At 52.4% G+C, this 22,527-nt stretch overlaps 1 protein-coding gene across 4 annotated transcripts; it reads left to right on the forward strand.

The window, feature by feature from the left end:
* Positions 1 to 3,004: 3,004 nt before the first annotated feature.
* FBXO46 (F-box protein 46) lies at positions 3,005 to 19,679 on the forward strand. Of its 4 annotated transcripts, none has more exons than XM_058706546.1 (2): positions 3,005 to 3,086; positions 15,452 to 19,679. In XM_058706546.1, the coding sequence occupies exon 2, from the start codon at positions 15,534 to 15,536 to the stop codon at positions 17,343 to 17,345; it is 1,812 nt and encodes a 603-aa protein (XP_058562529.1). In that variant the 5' UTR covers positions 3,005 to 3,086; positions 15,452 to 15,533; the 3' UTR covers positions 17,346 to 19,679. The 4 variants fall into 4 exon arrangements, with proteins under 4 accessions (XP_058562529.1, XP_058562532.1, XP_058562530.1 ...); XM_058706549.1 differs by lacking the exon at positions 3,005 to 3,086 and adding an exon at positions 12,243 to 12,932; XM_058706547.1 differs by lacking the exon at positions 3,005 to 3,086 and adding an exon at positions 12,882 to 12,978.
* Positions 19,680 to 22,527: the final 2,848 nt, after the last annotated feature.

The raw sequence follows: 22,527 nt of genomic DNA on the forward strand, positions 1-22,527 counted from the left end.
AACCCCTGAACTCTCAACCGAAGTCCCTGAATCCCAAACTGTAAATTTGGGCCAAGTTGTGATCTGTACCTAAAACTAAACACACATTCCCACACTTTAACTTCAGAACTTCTGTCTTAATAGTGACACGTCACACGGCCAGGCCTGCAACCTGGCTTGAGCTCTCTAAACGGTGAGGTTAAGATGCAAAAACCATGACCTGAAACTCTCAAAGTGAAGATCTAAAACCCCCAGAGATGCCCTCCCAAACCTAAAAACCCTCAACAGTAATACTGAGATACTCTAGACCCCCGAACTGGCTACTTCTGATCTCCAAATACGACCCCAATCCCAGTCCAGTTGAGATCACAGACCACAAACCTTAACAGAGAACCCAAACCCTAAAATAAGAAACCCAAAAGCCCCCAGAGCAAACCAGAGTCTCCCACGGTGACGTTGGATCCAAACACAAAGACCTCCAGACCCCAGAACTATCCTTTCAGATCTTCAAATTGTGACCCCCCCCAACCCTACAATGGAGATCTCACAAGTGAGTCCCCAAACTGACGCCCCGTACTCAGCGTGGGGACTCCAGGCCCCGAAATTTAAGCCTCAAACTCCCAAATGGTGACTTCAGCCCCGAAATCTCACACCTCCTACTCCACACTGGGATGCTAGATCCCTAAATGCAATGCAAGGCTTCGAACCTCCCATATCAGGCCCCGGGGGCCCCAAGTGATACCCCGGAACTCAAAATCTCCCCAGGATCTCCCGATCCCAACAGGAAAGCTTCCAGTCACAAAGCCCCCACACCTTCAGACTCCAACACTAGTCACTCCCAGATACAAAGCCGGAGATCCCAGGTCCCGGATCCCTATCCGACAGCCCCGACACTCTTCAGGGTCTTCGGTATCCCAAACCTGAGCCTGGACCCCCAAACCTCGGCCCAACCTCAAACCCAGCACCCCCACACCCCCCCCCCCCCCCCCCCCCCGCTCTGCGGCCCCTGGCCTGCCTTGCTCCGAGCACCCGGGCACGTCCTCCTTCCTGTCCCCCTGCACCTCCGGGAGGGAGGCCACGACCACAGAGTGCAGCTCCTGAGCGGACCCCAGGCTCCCCACTTCTGGAGGGCGAGTTCCCCTCGGCCTCCAGCACCCGCCTCAGGACGTGCAAAATGGCGCGAGGCCCCCCCTTGTGGTTTCACGCCAGCTCCACGCTCAGGAGCCCGATCGGACAGCGTCCGGCGCGCCTCCTGGGAGGCGGGCTGCGCCCGCGAGCCTCAGGCCGGCCTCGGCCACCGCGCTCCCCACCCGGGCGTGGGGTGGCCGCGAACCCCCTTAGCTCGAGGCTCCCGGGCGAGGCCCGTGGAGGGGAGCAAGAGCGAGCTCCTGAGGCCAGGCCACGCCCCCGCCGGTTCCCGCCAAGGTGTGCGGGGCACGAGACTGCAGAGGCGAAACGGCAGGGTGCGAGGGGCCGTGCGCAAGCGCGCCTGGGGACGGGCCCGGTCTTCCAGCGCCCGCGGGAGCTTCGCCTCGCGCCTCCAGACAAGGCCCCTGCCGGTGCGCGCCAAAGGGCCAACCAATCAACGCTCAGGCAGCTGCCCGCCTCCCCGCCCCCGTCTGGCCTCGCCCCCTCAGCTGATTCCTGAGGTCCAGGACCCCGGGATCCCGAGGAGGCGGAGTCTCCCCAACTGCCGACTCTCAGGAGCAGAGAAGGATCTGGCCAGGGTCCTTTCCGGCCTTCATTCCACCTTTTCCCTTCGGCGCATAGCTGAGGAAGGCCTGCTCGGTGCCAAGGATCGTGCTGGAGGCTGGGAATTTCGCTGCGGTCCTCCCCGCGCAGTCGGGAAGCTCACAGCCCTTGAGACTCTAGTGAAGCAGTGGCTGCGTTAAAGAGCGATAAATTGAGAAAAGATGCAAAGAGGAGGGTCGTTGGAATTGGCCTTCGGGAGCAGGTCCCCTCGCGAAGGTGTATGCTCCTTGATAGAGCAAACTGTCTTTTAGAAACCTCTTTCTGATGGCCCGTGAGGATGGACTGGAAAAGAAGCTTAAGGGAAAGTGATGTAACGACCAAGTGGAGAGACTTGGAGACCCTGGCGTCCAACACATTTCAGTTCAAATCACTTTCTTGCTGTATTGCCATGGAGAAGGGTTTTAATTTCTTTTTGCCTTAACTTTCACGAAGTTGGAATACTACTTGGGTTGTCTGGGGGCGCCTGGGTGGCCCAGTCGGTGAAGCCTCCGACCTCAGCTCAGGTCAAGATCTCCTGGTCTGAGAGTTAGTTCCAGCCTGCGTTGAGCTCTGTGTGGACAGCTCAGAGCCTGGAGCCTGCTTCCGATTGTGTATCTCCCTCTGTCTCGGCCCCTTCCCCGCTTGCACTCTGTCTCTCTCTCAAAAATAAATAAACATTAAAAAAAAAAACAAAAAAAAAAACTTGGTTTGTCTGCAGGGTGTCTGGCACATGGTTAGTATGCAATACATATTTACACAAGACTTATTTACACTGTTCTGGGCGCTTGAAGGAGATACAAAGGTGCCTGTCCTCGTGGAGCTTCTAGGATGTTGACTAGTTCCTAGTTCGTGGGGCTTTCCTCCCTTCTAACACTTAATGTTATCATTTGTAAATTAGGAGGTGGTGGTAAGAAAATCAGGAGGCGGTGGTGGCGATGGAAAAATGTCTGAGAAAGTAGAGGGCACTGTTAATTATTATGTTAATTAGTATAACTAAACGTGCTCTTTCCCAACTCTCCACCGCTCACAAACGTCTCTTGGCAATTTGCTCAATTTCTTCCAAAGGGCCCCGGGCCAAAATGGAGGAGCCTGGACTCCATCTCCCAGAGCGCCTGGCGGGGCGCTCTCTGCGCCTGCGCCGCAAAGTGCCCTCGCCGCCTCCTGGGAGTTAGAGTCGATCTTCTCCCCAGCCCGCCCAGTTTGCTTCCTTTCTCCACCTCCAAGCTTGATCACGCTGCCTTCTGGGAGGTGTAGTCCGTGGCCACTCGGACTCCAATTCCCAGCGGGCTTCGGGGCGGGAACCCGGAAGGGGAGGCTGGAGAGGAGCGAGTGGGGGAAACCCGCGTAGCCGAGAAGAGCTGCGGCGCGGAGAGATGGTGAGAACCCCGAGCGGGGGCTGGGGACGCTGGAAAGCTGGGGCGGAGGTTCGGGGCCGGTGGCGAGAAGGAAGGGGCAGTGGCTAAAGAAGAGGCTGGACGAGGAGAGATCGCTTTGGGGAGGGGTTTGGGAGAAACGGGAGCCGGAGGGAGTAGTAGAAGAATGGGGGCTGGGGAGGGGTCTTGGAGGTGGGGAGGGAGTCGAGCCTTGGGATTGATTGTAAGGGAGCTCCGAGCTGGGGAAGGGAGTCCCGAGTTGGAGAAGGGGCTGGGCGTCCCGGCAGAGGCCCTGTAGGGAGCAATTTCGAGGGGGAGTAGCCTGGGGGATGCGGAGAGGCATGGGAGTCAGGGCTAGATGAATGAGGGGGTCTGTAGGCTCCGAGGGAGAAGCCAGCTGTGGCTGCGGTGGGTTGGGGCCTCTAGATCGGACTGGGGGCAGGAGGGCAAGCTGAGGTGGTGGAAGGAGAGAAATCAATGGTAGAGTGATGTGTTGGTTAGGCTACCGTACTGGGAATGGGTGGAGAGCATGAGATTAGGCGCCTGCATGTAACGATAGTTTGCCTAGACCAGCCAGAGACTCCCAAGAAACTGGACAGTCACAGAACTAGGATAAGACGGCCAGAAAGGGCCACAGAGAGAGAACCTTTTGCACTCGCGTGTCTCCAGTGGGATCTCGAAAAGTGTAGTGGTCGATGTGTACTGGCAGTCCAGCCTTCAGATCTCATTCGGTCCCTCCTTGGTGACCTGAACAAGTCTCCCGTCTCTGAAGCTTGGTGCCCTTATCTGAGTTGTGGGAACAACTTGCCACTGAGAAGAGGGAGGGCCTCTTAAGATGGTTACCCTCTCTTGCAATAAGTCCCCAGTCTCGGAGCTGTTGGTGGGAAGTTCCCCACCCCAGGAATGTGACTGGGTCACAGGTGCTGATGGATTCCCTCCTTATCAGTCCAACCCCGGAGGCAGTTTCTCAAAACCTGGCACTGCTCTGGGCATATCCCGGCTAAGAAGCATGCCATGCCCGGGCTCTCCTCAGTGGATTACAGCTGACATTTATGGTTTAGGAAGTGCCTGGCCCTTTTCTTAGCTCTTGGTGCATATTAACTCATTTAATTCTGGCAACACCCCTAAGGTGTAGGTGCTGTTATTATTTCCATTCTACAGAAAGGAAGCAGAGGCACAGAGAACTTAAGCCACTTTCCTAATGTCATCCAGCATTAAATGGTAGGCTCAGGATTCCAAGCTAGGCGTACTGGCACAGAATCTGCTTTCACCACTGCAATTCAGTCCCTTTGCCTTGTACTGAAACGCCAAGAGTAGGGCAGAGACTCGAGAACAGGGGCAGTCTTCAGTTTGAATTGTGGTTCTGTCATTTGCTGTGTGACCTTGGGCAAGTCTTTTGACTTCTCCTTAACTATGAAATGGGATCAGTAACCCTAGGAAGGTTAGAGGATCCAGGCAGGTCAGCACGTAAAGTTCTTGGAGTAAGTGCTCAATACACATGAGTTAGCATTTTTTGAGCGGGAGCGGGAAACAGACTTGAGAGAGAAAGTGGAAGACAGCGACCAGTGAGGGAGACATCAGCCAGTCTGCCTCCTTTTCGTTCTCTCACAGATTGCCCCCATATCTCACCCTTCTGGTGTCCCACCCACTACCCCTAGGCTCCCATGTCCAAGGGCGACTCCCCAAGGGGGGTTGCTCAGAGACTCAATCTGTCCCCATTCCCATCGCCAGCCAAATATAAATAATTCACTTCCCAGTGCCCAGCCTGGCCCAGCTCCAGGCATTTCAGTGAATAGGAAATATTTCCAACAACTGTGTTTTCTTACCCCAACCTTTGGGTCGTTCCAGCCTCCCCGGGCAGTTAGGTAACTTTGTAATTCATCTTGAAACAGTTTGGTTCATTTGTTGTGAGGCTTCCTGAGTTTATCAGGTAAGTTTTCTGACTCTGATGGGAAAGTTTATGGTTAAAAGCACTGGCCTCAGATACACAGGGGTACAAATCCCTTCCTCTGCGCTGTGTGTCCTTGGCCAAGTTGCATTCCCACTCTGGCCCTCGAGTTTTCCTGTGTAACCTGGGGCCACATTCCAAGCACAGGGCTCTTGTAAGGAGATGATAAGGTAACATACATAAAACGGTTAGTGAATACGAAGTATGAGGTGTTTTTGTGATTTTTATTCTTTCGGGAAAGAAACTATTGAGCATATGCTTTGGAACCAGAACGCTCAGATTTGAATCCCGGCCCCATCACACGCTAGCTGTGTGACTTTAGGCAAGTCACTTAACCCCTCTGGACCTCGGTTTCCTCTTCCAGAAAATGGGGGTTCCTTCCTTGAGTAGTTCACAGTGTTGATAGAGCACCTACTATGTGTAGACTGACACCTTGCCCCCGGGGAGCTTGCTGTTGTCACAGCACTGGTGACATTTGTGCTCATTTTTCGGGTTTGGAATTTCTCTTACTGATTCATTTGCAGCCCCTCATGCTAGCTTTGCCTGCTTGTCCTTGCTTTCAGGGGTCTTTAACCGTTTGTCTTCAGCTCTCAGTGAGTTATCTGAAAACTTACTGGTTTGGGGGTAAAGCGTGCCAGCCTCTCACTTGTCCCTGTGCCTGTATGTCACATCTGGGTCCCCTGGGGTAAGGTGACACTTTGCTCCCCCTTTCCTTTATTTGTCCGTCTTGGGAAATGTGCCTGCTTTCCAAGTCATTTTGCCTTTTCTTAAAATCTTAAATGTGTTTTTCGGCCTGTGCCTGTCCGAAGCTTACTCATACAATGATATTTTTACCATTTCTTTTCTTTTCTTTTTTTTTTATTTTTTCAACGTTTTTTTTTTTTTTTTTTTTTTTTTTATTTATTTTTGGGACAGAGAGAGACAGAGCATGAACGGGGGAGGGGCAGAGAGAGAGGGAGACACAGAATCTGAAACAGGCTCCAGGCTCCGAGCCATCAGCCCAGAGCCTGACGCGGGGCTCGAACTCACGGACCGCGAGATCGTGACCTGGCTGAAGTCGGACGCTTAACCGACTGTGCCACCCAGGCGCCCCTTTTCTTTTTTTTTTAAAGTAGGCTTCATGCCCAGCATGGAGCCCAATACGGGGCTTGAACTCACGGTCCTATGATCAACACCTGAGCTCAACACCTGAGCTGGGGCGCCTGGGTGGCTCAGTCGGTTAAGCATCGGACTTCAGTTCAGGTCAAGATCTCGCGGTCCGTGAGTTCGAGCCCCATGTCAGGCTCTGTGCTGACAGCTCGGAGCCTGGAGCCTGCTTCAGATTCTGTGTCTCCCTCTCCCTCTGCCCCTCCCCCGCCTCAAAAATAAAATAAACACTAAAAAAAAAAAAAAATTAAAGACCTGAGCTGAGATCATGAATTGGAAGCTTAACTGACTGAGCCACCCAGGTGCCCCTATTTTTACCAGTTCTAATGGTATATTTCTAGTAGCTCTGGTAATGCTGTATTATTCCTAAAAGTACAAGTTTTCCTGGCTTGTCACCTGCTCCATGATTCCATCCTAACCCCTCGATTAAGATCATAACCCTCACTATGGGGCTCCTGGGTGGCTCAGTTAGTTAAGCATCTGACTCTTGATTTTGACTCTTGATTTTGGCTCAGGTCATGATCTCATAGTTTGTGAGATCTGATGGCACAGAGCCTGCTTGGGATTCTCTCCCTCCTCCTCTCTCTGCCCCTCCCCGGCTCACGTTCTCTCCCCTCCTCTCTCTCTCAAAAATAAATAAACTTAACAACAACAAAAAAAGATCATAATTTCCACTTCCACTCCCAGTCCTCCTACTCGCCGTATTTGTTTCCCCATAGCGCTTGCCACCTTGGAACTTAACTTACTCTATTTTTACTGTTACTGCCTCCAATTAGTATGTGAGCCCCAGGAAGGCGAGGATTTTTATCTCTTTTTCCCTGCATATCCCCAGTGCCCGGAACAAGCGGCTGGCACACAGTACCTGCTCTGTAAATATCTGTTTCATTAATAGGGGAGACCCAGTACACGACAGGAACAAAGGAATGTCCATATTTTGGTTACTGTGAGGGACTAGGGTCAGTTTCACTTCAGAGTTATTAAATAAAGAGGGACGAAGTCTTTGGTTCGGCCAGTGATTTCCAAACTGTTAGGCAGTCTCACGTTCTCTTAATAATCCCAGAGCCTGGGGGCCCCTGGGTGGCTCTGTGGGTTAAGTGTCTGACTTCGGTGAAGTGTCTTGACTTTCGCTCAGGTCATCATCCCGTGGTTTGGTTCCTGAGTGAGTTCGAGCCCTGCACTGGGCTCTGTGCTGACAGCTCAGAGCCTGGAGCCCGGCTCCCTCTGTCTCTGCCCCTCCCCCACTTGTTCTCTCTCTCTCTCTCTCTCTCTCTCTGTCTCTCTGTCTCTCTCTCTCTCAAAAATAAACAAACATAAAAAAAAATAATAATCCCAGGGGCACCTGGGTGGCTCAGTCGGTTAAGTGTCTGACTTTGGCTCAGGTCATGACCTCACCGTTCATGAGTTCCAGCCCCGCATCAGGCTCTGTGCTGATGGCTCAGATCCTGGAGCCTGCTTCGGATTCTGCCTGTGTGTCTCTCTCTCTGACCCTCCCTGCTCATGCTCTGACTCTCTGTCTCTCAAAAATAAATAAACATTGAAAAAAAATTTTTAACATTCAATAAACAATTGAAAAAATTCAATAAATTCAATTCAATTCAATAAACATTGAAAAAATTAATAATCCAGAGCCTGAACACTGATCCTCTCCTTGGTGCCTAGCTGACACTGAGCACTGTACCAAGGTTAATCTCAGTGAATCATCAACCAGCCCGTGGGTGGGTATTGTTATTATCTGCATTTTACAGTGGAGGAAACTGAGGCACCGAGGGTTAAGCACCCTGCCTATGGGCACATAGGGAAAAGTGGGAAAGCTGGGGTGTCTGCAGGCCCTGCCTGGATTCTTTCTGCATCTTGAATCTCTAGATCCTGAGGATTTGGATGATTCCTATCACTAGGGAGCTGTTGGGAAGGAAAATTTGAGAGGGAGACAGAGACCAGCAGACCCTGAGGCCAAAAAGCCGAGAAAGGGGCCTGGATGAATCAAGATTGTGGACCGAATGGTGGCAGGAGTGGGGGTGGAGAGGGTGGGGGATAGAAGCAGCAGGACCAGTAACAGAGCTCTGGTAAGAAGCCACCAATTCCTGCGGGACGGTGGACCAGTGCATTCCCTGAGCACCTGCTCTGTGCCCAGCCCTGTGCTGCCGTGACCCTGACAGCCCTATCCCTGGGATGGAGGCGCCCCAAGGGCGGGGGTTGGTGGGGACATCACCGTGAGTCAGAGTGAGGGGGGCCAGGCATCCACTTTTTATTGCCTTTCTCCTTTCTTTCTTTTATTCTGCTGTAGTTGACATTGTTTCCAACTTCTTAAGATGTGCACTTAGCTTGTTAATTGTTAGCCTTCCTCCTTTCTTTGTGCATTGATGGGAACGGGTTCTCCCTAGACCTCCTGCACCGCACTGTCCTCCCAGGCTGTCCCTTTACCTTCATGTGGGGATTCCTTTTGCCTCTCTTCCGGGGCTACACTTAGTTCTTTGATCTGATAGCTCCCTTTTTCTTCGTTCACTGTTTTCATATTGGAGAAGCAAATCCTCCGGTAGCTTCCTGAGAAGGGTTCCCGGACAGGTATTTTTGTTTTTGCAGACTTGCGCCTCTCACAGAAAGGTTTTCAGCAGGGGAGTGATGTGGTCTGATTTCTGTTTGGAGCAGTCTCTCTGGCTACCATGGAAAGGATAGAGCCGGAAGAGCTAAACTAGGCCAGTTGAGCCAAGTGCGGAGGCTGGAGCAGCTGTGCCTTCGAGGAGAGGTCCCAGCCTTCCAGAAACCCACAGGGTGGAGGGGAGATGGGCCCTCACCCAGGTCATTGTCATTCCGCAGTGACAGGTGACAGATGCTGTCAGAGGAGGCCTCAGGAGGAAGAGATCCCGAATAGCTTGGGAGGGCACTCCCGAATAACTCCTGGAGGAGGTGCCGGGGGCAGGCTTTCCCCACGGGGGCTTGTCTGGAACCAGCCAGCTTTTCCCAAGAGGTCCCCAGTAGCCCGAGGGAAGACGGGCAGCATGGCAGGGTTAGGAGTTTGTTCCAACAAATATGCATCGCATACCTCTGCTGTGTTAGGGCATTGCCTCTCCAACTTAAAAGTGCATACGAATCCCCGAGAGACTTTGTCAAAGGGCACATTCCGACTCAGCAGGTGTAGGGCAGAGCCCGAGACTATGAGACTACGTTCCCTTTTTTTTTTTTTTTTTTTACATTTTTTATTGTATTTACTTATTCTTTTAAGTTTATTTATTTTGAGAGAGAGAGCAGGGGAGGGGAAGAGAGAGAGGGAGAGAGAGAGAGACTCCCAAGCAGGCTCCTCACTGTCAGCACAGAGCTCGACCTGGGGCTCCAACTCACAAACTGTAAGATCATGACCTGAGCCAAAATCAAGAGTCAGAGGCTTAAAGCTTAACCGACTGAACCACTCGGGTGCCCCACGACTACATTCCTAACACACTCCCAGGGACCACTGTTCCAGGGAGAACGGTCTGAGTCGCCAAGTGCTTGGTGCTGTTCTAAAAGCTGGGGATCTAGCAGTGACATAAAGTGGACAAAACCACCAGTCCTGGGGGGGCTTGCGTTTTAGTGAGGGGAGACCGACAAACTTTATAGACAAAGTTTATAGTATATTAGATAGTGATATGTGCTAAGGGAAAAAGCAAATCGGGGGCCCCTGGGTGGCTCCGTTGGTGGAGCATCCGACTCTTGATTTGAGCTCAGGCCATGATCGCAGGATCATGAGATCGAGCCCCCCCATGGGGCTCTGTACTGAGCTTGGAGTCTGCTTAGGATTCTCAGTCCCTCTCCCTTTGCCCCTCTCCCCTGCTTACATGCGCTCGCGCTCTCTCTCTCTCTCTCTCTCTCTCTCTCTCTCTCTCTCTCTCTCTCTCTCTCTCTCAAAAAAAAAAAAATCAGGAAGGGAAAGGAGAATGTATGTGGCTGTTGCTGGGGGGACTGCAGTTTTTGAGGACTGAGTAACTTGACCCACACAAACTGCTGCTCGGTGAATAAAGCCGCTGGTACTTCGTGAACTCCTGCCACAAAGCTGTGTCTGAGGGCAATTACTTCGCCCTTCTGTGCCTCCACTTCCTTGAAATGAGGTCAGAAATGGCGAGGTGATGTGAGAATGAAGTGAGTTAATATCCGTAAAACGCTCCGAGCCAAGCCTGGCAACCAGCGAGTGCTCGAGGGCGAACCGCCGTCGTGATCGTCATTTTCTCTCCTGACACATTCATGTGGGTCACGACTGTTTATTTGGACGTCTGCCCCCTTTCTCATGAGCTCCTCGTGGTGAGCTCAGTGTCATCTCTGTGGCCCCGGCGCCCAACTCCAAGCCAGCACACGGGAGGGCCTCTGAATGTCAGCTAGGGGATTCTCGAACTGTTGGGATCTTTCCACCACGGGTGTGGATGGTGTGGTTCAGTTCCTTACTAATTTCATCAGTCCAGCCTGTCTCTTCGGGGGAGATGCTTTGCGGTTTCCCACCACAATTGTGGAGTGGGAGCGGGGGAGGGGCAGAGAGAGAGAGAATCTCAAGCAGGCTCCCTGCCGTGGGACTTGAACCCATAAACCACGAGATCACAAGATCACGACCTGAGCCGAAATCAGGAGTCCATTGCTTCACCGACTGAGCCACCCAGGGGCCCCGCCGGTTTTTTTAAACGGCATTGGCACTCTTCTGCTTGTCTCTTGGTTCATATTTGTCTGGTCTTTTTCCTTTTTTTTTTTTTTAACTTTCAGTCTTCTGGGTCACGATGTTTTACAGTATTGGACCTTCATGGAGCATTCTCTGAAAACTGACCTCGTGTAGGGCCATGTGGAGGGTTCAGTGTGTGGGAAGTTAGAAAATTCTGCCCCAGTGACCTCGGACACAGACAGAATCTGGCTGTGAAACAGAGTCTACACTGCCAGGCCTCGTAAAGTTTCAGACAGGGAGCTGCAGGGGAGGTCCATCCATTCAGTCTCACGCTGGGCAGTGCTGCTGGGGACACCATAATGACCATGACTGCTCTGGCCCCTCTGGGTTCACTGTCCAGCAGAAGAGACAAATCCATCTGTAGAGACAGTGGTGACTCAGCATGGGCAGGGCTGGGACTCGTCAGAGATCCTTCTCTGGGCAGGTGGGAGGTTTCCCCGGAAGGGAGCTCAGGCAAACCCTCCCTGTTACAGTTACATTTGAGCAAAGCAAATGGATTAAAGAACGGAGCCACGTGGAGATCCGGAGGGAAAGCATTCCAGTTAGTGGGAAGAACCAGTGCAAAGACCATGGAAGGGAAGAGTTTGGTGACTTTGAGGAGTCACAGCAAGGCGCCCGAGGGGGGGAGTGCAGAGGGGGAGTCTGACCCAGGCTGGGAGATTCGCGTCTTCGAGAAAGGAATGGCTGAGCTAGTACCCCAGAGAATATACAGCAAAGCAATGGGGCACAGCGTTCTAGAATCAGATTCCCTGGATTCCTATCCCTGCTCCCACTCGCACCAGTTCTGCGTAGGCCACCTGTCTGGCTTCTGTTTCTTTATTCTTACATTGGAGAGGATAATCGTTTCTACTGAGGGTCAGACAGGGTTGCAAGTACTCAAACCACTCTCTGTGCCAGATCTGGTGCCCTCCGGGGTCCACTGGGGGTGTGGAGGAGTGAGGAGGGATGAGGTTGGACTTGTAGGGTATCGGGGCTTTCTCCCAAGGGCACCGGGGAGTCATTCATGGTAGGTTTTGTACAGGGTAGTGACAGGGTCAGGTTTGTGCTTGAAGACCCTTCTGGCTGTGATGTGCAGGATTGGTGGGAGCAGGCACGGCTGGGGCAGGGTGGTGGAAGGACAGACAGGTGACACTTGGACAGATGGCTGCAGTGGAGTCACTTTGGATAGCTCTTCAATCAGCCTGGCTTTGTAAGGATCTAGGTGAGCCCTGTTCAGTAGAAATAATAATGCGAGCCGTATGTGTAATTTAAAATCTCCTAGTAGCCACATTTTTTAAAAAGTCAAAAGAAAGAGATGAAGTTAATTTTAAGTAATTTATTTAAATTATACCCTAAGTATTATCATTTTAACAGGTAACTAATATTTAAAAAGCATTGTTGAAGTATTTAATATTCTTTCCTTGTACTAAGTCTGAGTCAGATTTGGGGCGCCTGGCTGGAAAGGCTGAATGGAGAGGTCCATTTGGACACACAGCTTGAGCCTTGAATGCCAAGCCCAGAGGCTTAGACTCATTGCCGAGGTGGGGAAGGCGGGTGGGGAGGCATCGCAGAGTTCTGCCATTTGTTTTTCAAGGATGATGTGATCCCGCTGCCCAGTTTCCCCCACTGGAAATCTCGGTCTCCAGGGTTCCCAACCAAACCTGGGCACTCAGATCTTTCTGCCCGGTTCCTTCTGCCCTCAATCCTGAAGCTGCCCGGCCCTTTAAATCTCAACTGTCAATCGGGGCTCCTGTTTAGAGGGAAAGCCGTGTAGTGTACCTATCCCTGAATACCATGGCCTCTGTCCTGGCCTTGATCCTACGTTTTAGCAAGAAGTTGGGAATTGTTCTACGCTCTCTTACACTCCGCTGTTTCCACACCCCCTTCACCTCTCGCCTACTCCTCCCTCTTTCGAAGTTAGGCCCCTTCGCCAAGCCATTCCTTATATGGGCATCGCCCCGAACGGCAGCCGCTCATTGGCTGGGGGCGTCACGCGCGCGGCTGTCAACAAAGGGGCGGAGAGAAAGTAGTCGCGCGCCACCACGCGACGTCCGGAGAGCAGGAGTGAGGGGGCGGGCCCTCTTCTCTTGCGCGCGCATGCGTATGTGCTGCCTCCCTCTCCCGCCGCAGGGGGGCGGGGCTCGAGAGTGAGGGCCCTTTGGGGGCGTGTCTAGGTTTCGGGGGTCATCCGAATCGGGGGGCAGTTCAAAATTTGGGGCTCCCTTCGCAGTTAATCGTTATCTGGGGGCTTGAGAAAGTGTTTGCGTGGGTGTGGGGGATACTTGGGGTTCCCTTGAGCTTAGGGGGAGCCTTGGGGTTTGGGTTTAGGTTCTTTCGTAATGTGGAACTTTCGGTTGTATTGTAGGGGTCTCCTTTGCGGTTTGAGATGTCTGGTGGGTTTGCGATTTGAGGAGCTCACGGAGAGACTTAGGAACAAAATAAAGAATCCAGGGGTACCGATGCTGGAGCCAGAACGCCTGGGCTTTCGCCGCTTCAACTTCTTCCTACCTGTCTGACCCTCGATTTGGGGTTAAACCTTTCTGTGTCTCATCTGGACACAGGAACTAATTAATACGCTAACCTGCTTCATCGGGACCGAGGAGGATTAGCAGGAATTGTTAGAACAGTATCTAATAAGCTCCAGCGAACACGCAATAAGCACGTGTCATTTGGGAGGATTCTTTGGGAGGATTTGGGGGTTTGGGGGACTTTGAAAAATGTAAGGTTTGGGATTAGTCTTACGTGTTAGGGAGCTTTTATGTTTTAGGTGTTTTTGTTTTTTTTTTCAGTCGAAGGGCTTGTGTGGAATTAGGAAATACATATAGAGGTTTAGAAAGTATTTGAAGGGGAGTATAGGATTTCAGGAGACTCCTCTTTTTGGGGTATCTGTGAGGTTGGGAAATCACTGTGAATGTCGGAGTCCTTGGTAGACATGGGATTTGCGAGGGGTTCCTTGAGATTGGAGCCTTCTGTGCTGGAGGGGATATTTATAGGTTTAGGAATTTAAATTAGGTTTTGAGAGAGTCTGGATATTTGGGGGAAGGCATATATTCCGAAGATAAGGGTAGGGTCTGAAGGGAGGATTTTAGAGGGCAGCCAAGTTGTAGAGTGATCTGTAGAGCATCTATAGAAAATGGTTTTTGCTATGTTTGTGTGTCTATTCCTGAGCATTTGGATGTATTGATGAATGGTAGACTTCGTCTTCTATAGGTTTTAGGGGTTGTATGGTGATTCTTGTTTGAAACAAAGAACTGGGATTTCAGCAGGGGTTGTAAGTATTTGAGGGGAAGGTGGGATCATGGATTATGAGGGATAAGTATTTTTAGGCTTAGGACTCTCTTTGTGACTGGTGTCTGTGGGTGTTTGGAGGCTGTCTGAATTTTGAATGCTGTCCACAGGACCATGAAATGATGGAATTTTTAGTGGTGTCTGTGGAATTGCCTGAATTTAGAATTCAGGACCCCTGGAATAGTCTGTAGCGCAGGGGTCAGCTGACTTTTTCTATAAAGGGCCAGATAATGAGTATTTTAGACTTTGCAAGGCCGTATGCCCTCTGTTGCAACTATTCTGCCATTGTAGTATGCAAGCAGCCATAAATAGATGAGCATGTTTCAGTAAAACTTTATTTGCAGAGACAGGCAATGGGCTGTAGTTTGCTGACCCTTGGTCTATGGGGACGTGGGAGGTTGGAGGTTTGGGGAGGTTGGAGGTTTGGAGAGTATTTTGGTTTCAAGATGCCTGGAGGGAGATGGGCCCAGGGAATGATTGAGACGGAGGGATGTGCTGCCTGGTGGTCCCGCAGTGCAAAGCGATCACGTCAGACTCAGTGGCAGAATTGTCTCCAGAGTAGGTCATGCACAAAGTCGTTGCAAAATAAAACGGTCGTCATTAAGAGAGCCCTGAATTGAAAAGTCCCGAAACCAAGTTTGAGGGCCTGGTGTTACGCTAAGTAAACCCTTCCCCACTCAGTTGACCTGTGTCCACCAGAGCAGGCCTTCTTATCCCGGAGGTCTGTGGCTGTGCCTAACGGAATTAATCACCTGCACGGTCTTGTGCGAGTGTGTGCGTTCTTTCTGGGCGAGGACACACAGCTTTGAGGGTGTCTCAGGGAGCCCCACGACTTGAACAAAGTGAAGAGCTGATTTCTTAAGGGCCTGGCTGGCTGTGACCTTGGATTTTCTCCCCCTGCCCAGCCTACCTCATTCCTTCCTCCGTGGGCTCAAGTAGCCGTAGCTGTGGGTAGGGCTGGGAATTCTGGTCTTTTGAGGAACTGGCTGTTGGGTGAGCAAGGAGACAAAGGAGGACCTGTCATTGCTACTTTCACTAGAGTCCAGGGTTATGGTAGCAGGAGGCCTCCGGATCGTGAGTGAGGGCAGTCGGGCCACAGAGTATGACCTGCACGGTTGCGACAGGCTGCCGGCTCTGGTTACCTTCTGGGTGTTTAAAGACCGGCTCTCATCCCCTCTGCAGCCCTCCCTTTGCTCACCTGTGCAGCGGGGCAGGAGTAGAGTTCTCAGTGGTCTAAGTTGGTCTGTCCCCTCAGAAGAGGTTGAGGCCGGGATGGGAGGAGGAGGGCAAGCTATTCCCCCAGCTCCCCAACCTCCTCTTCCCTGTCTCCAGGTGGCCTGCGGAGCCTCCCCCGACCATCCGGGCAGGTCCTGAAATGCGGTGAACCCCGGCCTGTCTGCTACCGTTTCCCAGGATGGACCGCAGCGGCCTCCTGCCCTTCCAGCTCTGGTGCCCCCGGCCCTTTGGCACCTACTCCCAGAATCAGCCGCGCCCCCCTGCCGCGGCCCTCAAGCCATCAGCCTGCCCGGAGCCGGGCAGCGGGGCCGAGCCAGACCACGGGCCTGCCCACTCAGAGAACACCCCGCCCACCTTGGCCACGGAGGCCCCTGCCTCCCAGCCTGCCCCGCTCCTCTCCGCAGCAGCTGCTGGCGATGAGGGGCGAGTCCTGCTGGACACGTGGTACGTGATCAAGCCCGGGAATACAAAGGAGAAGGTGGCCTTCTTTGTGGCCCACCAGTGTGGGGGGGGCAGCCGGGCCAGCTCCATGAAGGTCAAGGGGCACTGGGGCAGTGACAGCTCCAAGGCCAAGCGGAGGAGGCGCTGTCTTGAGCCTACTAAGGCTCCACCGGACCCAGGGGGCCGAGAGGGGCCCCCTGCCGCTGAAGGGGCCCCAGCCTCAGCTGGTGAGGATGTAGACCTGCTCTCTGTGGCCGAGATGGTGGCCCTGGTGGAACAGCGGGCCGCCCTGGCCCTGCAGAACTACCCACGCCCCGGCACCCCGGCGCCTGTGGTCTTCGTGTCGGCTGAGCAGGGTGGGCCTGCCAAAGGGCTGGGGTCCGAGCGGAGGTCTGGTGGCGGGGACTGCAGCCGCGTAGCTGAGGCAGTGGCCCACTTTGAGGCCCAGCGGGACAGCCCTCCAGCCAAAGGCCTCCGCAAAGAGGAGCGGCCTGGGCCCGGCCCAGGGGAGGTGCGTATCGCCTTTCGCATCTCCAACGGCCGAGAGCCCCGGGCGCCCGACGGCAGCTTGCCCAACGGGAGCAGCGGCCGGCCCGGTTGTGCCTACCCCGGCAGCCCAGGCCCCGGGGCCCGAGCCAAGGACAAGATCACCTGTGACCTGTACCAGCTTATCAGCCCCTCTCGGGATGCCCTGCCCAGCAATGTGGAGTTCCTTCTGGCTCGGGCGGATGAAGCCAGCGAGGGGGAGAGCCCGGTCCCTGCCAGGCCTGAGGACACTCCTCCGGCGCCCCCTCCGCCCCCTGCCCGGGACTGCGGCGCGTCAGGCTTCCACGTGGACGTGGTAGTGACGGGTGTGGTGGACGAGTGCATCTTCTTTGGCAAGGATGGCACCAAGAATGTGAAAGAGGAGACGGTGTGCCTGACGGTCAGCCCCGAGGAGCCGCCCCCACCGGGCCAGCTCTTCTTCCTCCAGTCCCGGGGTCCGGACGGGCCCCCCGAGCCGCCCCCAGCCGACTCCCCCACCACCGCGCCAGGCCCGGACGACGCCGAGGGGACAGCGGACACCTCCCTGTGCCGCCTGTATCGGCACGTGTCGCACGACTTCCTGGAGATCCGCTTCAAGATCCAGCGGCTGCTGGAGCCGCGGCAGTACATGCTGCTGCTGCCCGAGCACGTGCTGGTGAAGATCTTCAGCTTCCTGCCCACGCGGGCCCTGGCGGCCCTCAAGTGCACCTGCCACCACTTCAAGGGCATCATTGAGGCGTTCGGTGTGCGGGCCACAGACTCGCGCTGGAGCCGCGACCCCCTGTATCGCGATGACCCTTGCAAGCAGTGCCGCAAGAGATACGAGAAGGGTGACGTGTCGCTCTGCCGCTGGCACCCGAAGCCCTACCACCACGACCTGCCTTATGGACGTTCCTACTGGATGTGCTGCCGCCGAGCGGACCGCGAGACGCCTGGCTGCCGCCTGGGTCTGCACGATAACAACTGGGTGCTGCCCTGCAACGGGCCGGGCGGGGGCCGGGCCGGCCGGGAGGAAGGGAGGTGAAGCCGGGGGAGGGGTGGGGGGAGAGCCCACCGTGCCCACCCCTCCCCCTGCCCCCTGGGAGCCCAGGGCCAGGACTGGGTCACCCTCCAGGCGGTGTTGATCCCCTTCCAGAACCGAGATGGGGTTCAGGGGGATGATTGAGAAGGCACTCCGATCGACCGACCCCTATTGGTTTTCTACTCTTCAGACCCAGGGCCCGTGGACCCCGCGAGCAGGGTGGTTTTTATCAGCATCTCAATTTCTTCTCCGTTCAGCCCCAACACCCTCCTTGCCACTCTACACCCCAGGGACCTACCAGCAGGGAGCAGACGGCAGCTAATTTTGGTACTACTTAAGGGTTCCCCCATTCTGGCCCCCTTCTGCTGCACCCCCGCCCCCATCCCATGCCAGCCAGTTCTTTGTCTCTGGAGCTGTGTTCTCCCAAGAGGCTGCAGCATGCAAAGCCAGTATCTCTCCTGACCTGCCACACCAGGGCTCACCCACCTCCTCTTTAGGAATTGGGGGCCATCAGATCACAGATCAGATGTGGCACTTTTCATGGCAACCTGCCATTTCTAGATGTTTTCCCCATTAAAACAATAAAAAAAAAAAAATCACTGTTTTCTTAACCTAAAGCTACCAGTCTCTTCGCTTCCCCTAAAGAAGAGAAAATAAAGCTGAAATATAAAAATTCCCCATCTCCCATTATTTAAACTATTGCCATCGCTTCTCTACCCCCCCCCCCAAAAAAAAAAAAACTGTGAAGCCCTTTGCCTCGCTCTTGACAGCGTGGGGGGCCGGTGGGCAGGGACTGTGGGTTTGAATTTCCGGATTGTTTTTCCTTCCATTCTGGGTACTTGTTCAGGCATTGGGGTCTCTCCAGCCTCAGCCACGTGAGTTTCTTTAGAATCCTTTGGTCACCTGAGACCTTGATTTTTCAGGCAGTTTGGCCTGGGGTATTTTCATTTGTTCTGTTTGGGGTTTTTTGTGGGGGTTTTTTTGGGTTTTGGATTTTCATCCTTGTGGTTCTGGAAGCTTCTGGTGTGTGGCATCTGACCAGTTTTGAATTGGTCCTTTCTATAAAATCAATATTTATAAGGCTGGGCCCGGACTGGTTTGTGTGTTGTTTAGGGAGGGGGTTGGAGAGAGGAGGGAGCCCTGGGCCACTGCATGGTGAGCTGGAAAAGACTGAGAAAAGAATCGTTAGCCAAGTCCCTTAGCTTGAGATTGTTTTTGACTCTCCTTCGTCTGTGTCCATTTGGATTCAAAAATCTCAACGTTATTAGTAGCTTAAACAAGATAGTTTTTATCTCTTTAGAAATCCAGGATGGGCAGGTACGGTGGCCCTGAAGTCATCAGGAACCCAGGCTGCTTCTGGCTCACTATTCTTTGGCTGTGGCCCCCATCCTCATGGTCTAAGATGGCTGCTAGAACTCCAGCCATCATTATTTTGCAGGAAGAGAAGACTCCTTCCTCCCAGAACTACTGCGCCATACAACATTTCATTAGTCACAGCTTAAGCCACATGGAAGGGCTGCAAGGGAGACTGGGAAATGTTGTGCCTTAGCTGGTACATCATGCCCAACAACAAAAAAGGTATTTTACTAAAGATTCCTGTGTTCCCCATAATTGAAGCTTTAAAATCCTCACTTATTTACTAAATAAGAAGAGGAATTAAGTCATTGAAACAATTCAAGTATAAAGGAAGAGAGAAGAATGGATATTGAGAGCCAATTAACAGTCTCTGGCATTCTCATCAGGGTATAAAAATGACCGGAGAGACTAGGCTACATCACGGTCGTTATTTAATACTTAGATTTTGGAATCAAAGAGAGCTGGGTTTGATTCTTGGCTTGGCTTTGTGAGCCAGTTTTCTGGAGGGAGAGACCAGATTATTTGGATTCTTCTGCTGAAAAGAGGTAGTTAAAAAGTCGTAAAAGCATCAAATAGCCAATATAACACAGTTAAAGGACACATCACGCCAGAAATTTAAGGGAAAGGTACATGGGACATGGAAGCTACTTTTGCTCTGAGGGCATTTGCTTATGCCAACAAACTTGAGTTGTCCTTGAAGGACAAGCAGACAGAAGTCAAGGCCAAGCCTGCCCAAGGTGGGAAATCTCACAGGAGCTGGGATCCCACCAAACTACAAGCTCCAGTAAGGATGACCCAGAAGACTGCAGAGAAGATGTTCTAAACACTGAGGGGAGGGGCGCCTGGGTGGCTCTGTCAGTGAAGCACCCGACTTTGGCTCAGGTCATGACCTCACAGTTCGTGAGTTCAAGCCCCGTGTTAGGCTCTGTGCTGACAGCTCAGAGCCTGGAGGCTGTTTGAGATTCTGTGTCTCTCTCTCTCTCTCTAAAAAATAAACATTAAAAAAAAAAATTTTTTTTTTTTTAAATAACACTGAGGGGAGCACAAGACCAAAGGAGAGAAAAAAGTGGACCCCAAGAATTCATGGACACAGGCTGGCCCTTGGCTCAGGTGTGTGGCCCAGGTTTGTATCATCTGTGTTGCAGGGTACTTCTTAGCTGAGCCGTCTGGCAGAAACAAACATAAATCCTCTGGGGTAAGGAACTGTCATCCAGAATGCCCACGAGTGATTTTTCAGACAATGACTAGTAGACAGTCACAACAGCAGAAGCAGACTCACAAAGGCTTCACAGGGTGAACCGGTCAGGCACAGATTAGAATACATCCCCCCTTCCCGAAAGTTCAAGTTAATTCACCTCGCCTTTACACAAGGCCTACATTAGTACGGTAACGGCTCTTTTCATAAAAGTGAAAATCTTCAGATCTCTTTCCTTTAGTGAAAATAGGTACCAGTGTAGGTCTTTTTGTAAAAGTGCCATGGTGGGACATGAACTTTTGGAAAGCAGGGGATACTCTTTGTGGCTTATAGGTTTCATAGGATTGCTCTATACAAGAGCTTGGAAATCTGGGGGGTGGGGGAGTGGGCGGAAAGAAGCCACAGGAGCGCCTGGGTGGCTTAGTTGGTTAAGCGTCCAACTAAGCTCATGTCCCGATCTCACGGCTCGTGAGTTCGAGCCCCACATTGGGCTCTGTGTTGACAGCTCACAGCCTGGAGCCTGCTTCGGATTCTGTGTCTCCCTCTCTCTCTGCCCCTCCTCCACTCATGTGCATGCGTGCTCTCTCTCTCTCTCTCTCTCTCAAAAATAAACATTTTTAAAAAGGGGGGTGGGGGAGAGGGGAAAATGGGTGATGGGCACTGAGGAGGGCACTTACGGGGATAAGCACTGGATGTTGTATGTAAGCAATGAACCACAGGAATCTACCCCAAAAACCAAGAGCACACTTTACACGCTGTATGTTAGCCAATTTGACAACAGATTATATTAAATAACAATAACAGGGGAAAAAAAGAGCCACAGACTCAATAACCCAAAGTAAAAACTCAATAGCTGGGCTAAACAGCAAATAAGACATGACTGAAAACAGATTTGTTGAACTAGAGCTAGGTCTGAAAAGTTAGCACAGAGACAAAAAAGAGACACACACAAAAATATGAAAGAATGTCATGGAGAATACAATGTCTAACATATTCAGTTGACCTAGAATCAGAGACAATGGTACAAAGGTAATATTTAACTTTTTTTTTTAACATTTATTTTTGAGACAGAGAGAGACAGAGCATGAACAGGGGGAGGGTCAGAGAGAGAGGGAGACAGAATCTGAAACAGGCTCCAGGCTCTGAGCTGTCAGCACAGAGCCCGACGCGGGGCTCGAACTCACAGACCACGAGATCGTGGCCTGAGCTGAAGTCAGACGCTCAACCGACTGAGCCACCCAGGCGCCCCGCAAAGGTAATATTTAAAGACAGGATGGTTGGCGAATCCTAGACTGATGAATGACACCAACAAGCCCAAATAATTATAAGCAGAGCAAATTAAAAAAAAAAAAGTGCCCCTAGACACGTCGCATGAAAGTGTCCGGCTACGTGACCTATAGCCATTGATTTCTCTGAAGCTGTTTGTTCAAGTGCAAAATGAGAATACTGACCCTTCTTCGAAAGATCGATGTGTGAGTCATCGGCACCTGGATTGCTCAACAGGTGTATTTCAGATAAACCTAGCGGCCCCTCCAGAGTTGTAAAACCGGAAAGCCCCTAGTTTGGGGGACAAGTGGGAGCTGCGGAAGAACACCTGGCCAAGCATCAGCAGCCTCATCTGTGAAATGGGGCTAAGGATCCCTGTCCCAGATTCAAGGGTGAAATGTGCATCAGGCCTCCCTGCCCGGTGCCTGGTACTCAGTACACCCCACTGGGAGGTCTTGCAGGAGACGTAGAGAGCCCGGGGTGTGTAACTGAACACACGGCTCCCCGTCTCTAACACCGAGGTGATGGTCTCCCCTCCCTTGGGGATGGCAGTGAGGCTAAGGGGAGATGAAACCCTCTCGAGTGCTTGGCACTGTGGGTAACACACAAGAAATGAACAAACAGGAGCCGTGCCTGTGGCTTGGATCCAGGCCACCCTGGCTGTTGATAGAAGACAGAACTTCCATTTCTTTTTTTTTTTTTTTTTTTAATTTTTTTTTCAACATTTTTTATTTATTTTTGGGACAGAGAGAGACAGAGCATGAACGGGGGAGGGGCAGAGAGAGGGAGACACAGAATCGGAAGCAGGCTCCAGGCTCCGAGCCATCAGCCCAGAGCCTGACGCGGGGCTCGAACTCACGGAGCGCGAGATCGTGACCTGGCTGAAGTCGGACGCTTAACCGACTGCGCCACCCAGGCGCCCCAGAACTTCCATTTCTAAACTTGACTAGTGCCATGTCCACCTGTAAGAGGCCACCAGTGTCCCTCCAACCCCGCTCTAACTTGCAGTTAATTATGCGGCAGGAGGAGCTACTTTTTGTCAACCATCTGTTGGGCCAGCACAGGTGATTTCTGGGACATGAGACATGGGGTTAAGAGTGGAGTTGTGGGTGAGAACGTGGGCTCTGTAAACAATGGGGTATCATTCTCGGCCCTAGCCACTTCCTTTGCAAAATGAGAACCGAAATTGTACCTACCTCAGGACTTGGGCGGTGACTGCATGAGCCAATCTGTGTAAAGTGCTCACGGCGCCTGGCACACAGCAGGTGCCAGGTGAAGGTCAGATACTGTGGAAAACCACGAACGAGGACCTATTTCTCCTCTCTCATTTGATATCCTGGGTTTCAGCCTGTGAGTTTTCTGGAGTCT

Source organism: Neofelis nebulosa, chromosome 17 (genome assembly GCF_028018385.1).
Source record: "Neofelis nebulosa isolate mNeoNeb1 chromosome 17, mNeoNeb1.pri, whole genome shotgun sequence".
Lineage (NCBI taxonomy): Eukaryota > Metazoa > Chordata > Mammalia > Carnivora > Felidae > Neofelis > Neofelis nebulosa.

What these genes read in the sequence shown, in the direction of transcription:
- FBXO46 (XM_058706546.1), top strand. Translation starts at nt 15,534, where the DNA reads ATGGACCGCAGCGGCCTCCTGCCCTTCCAGCTCTGGTGCCCCCGGCCC.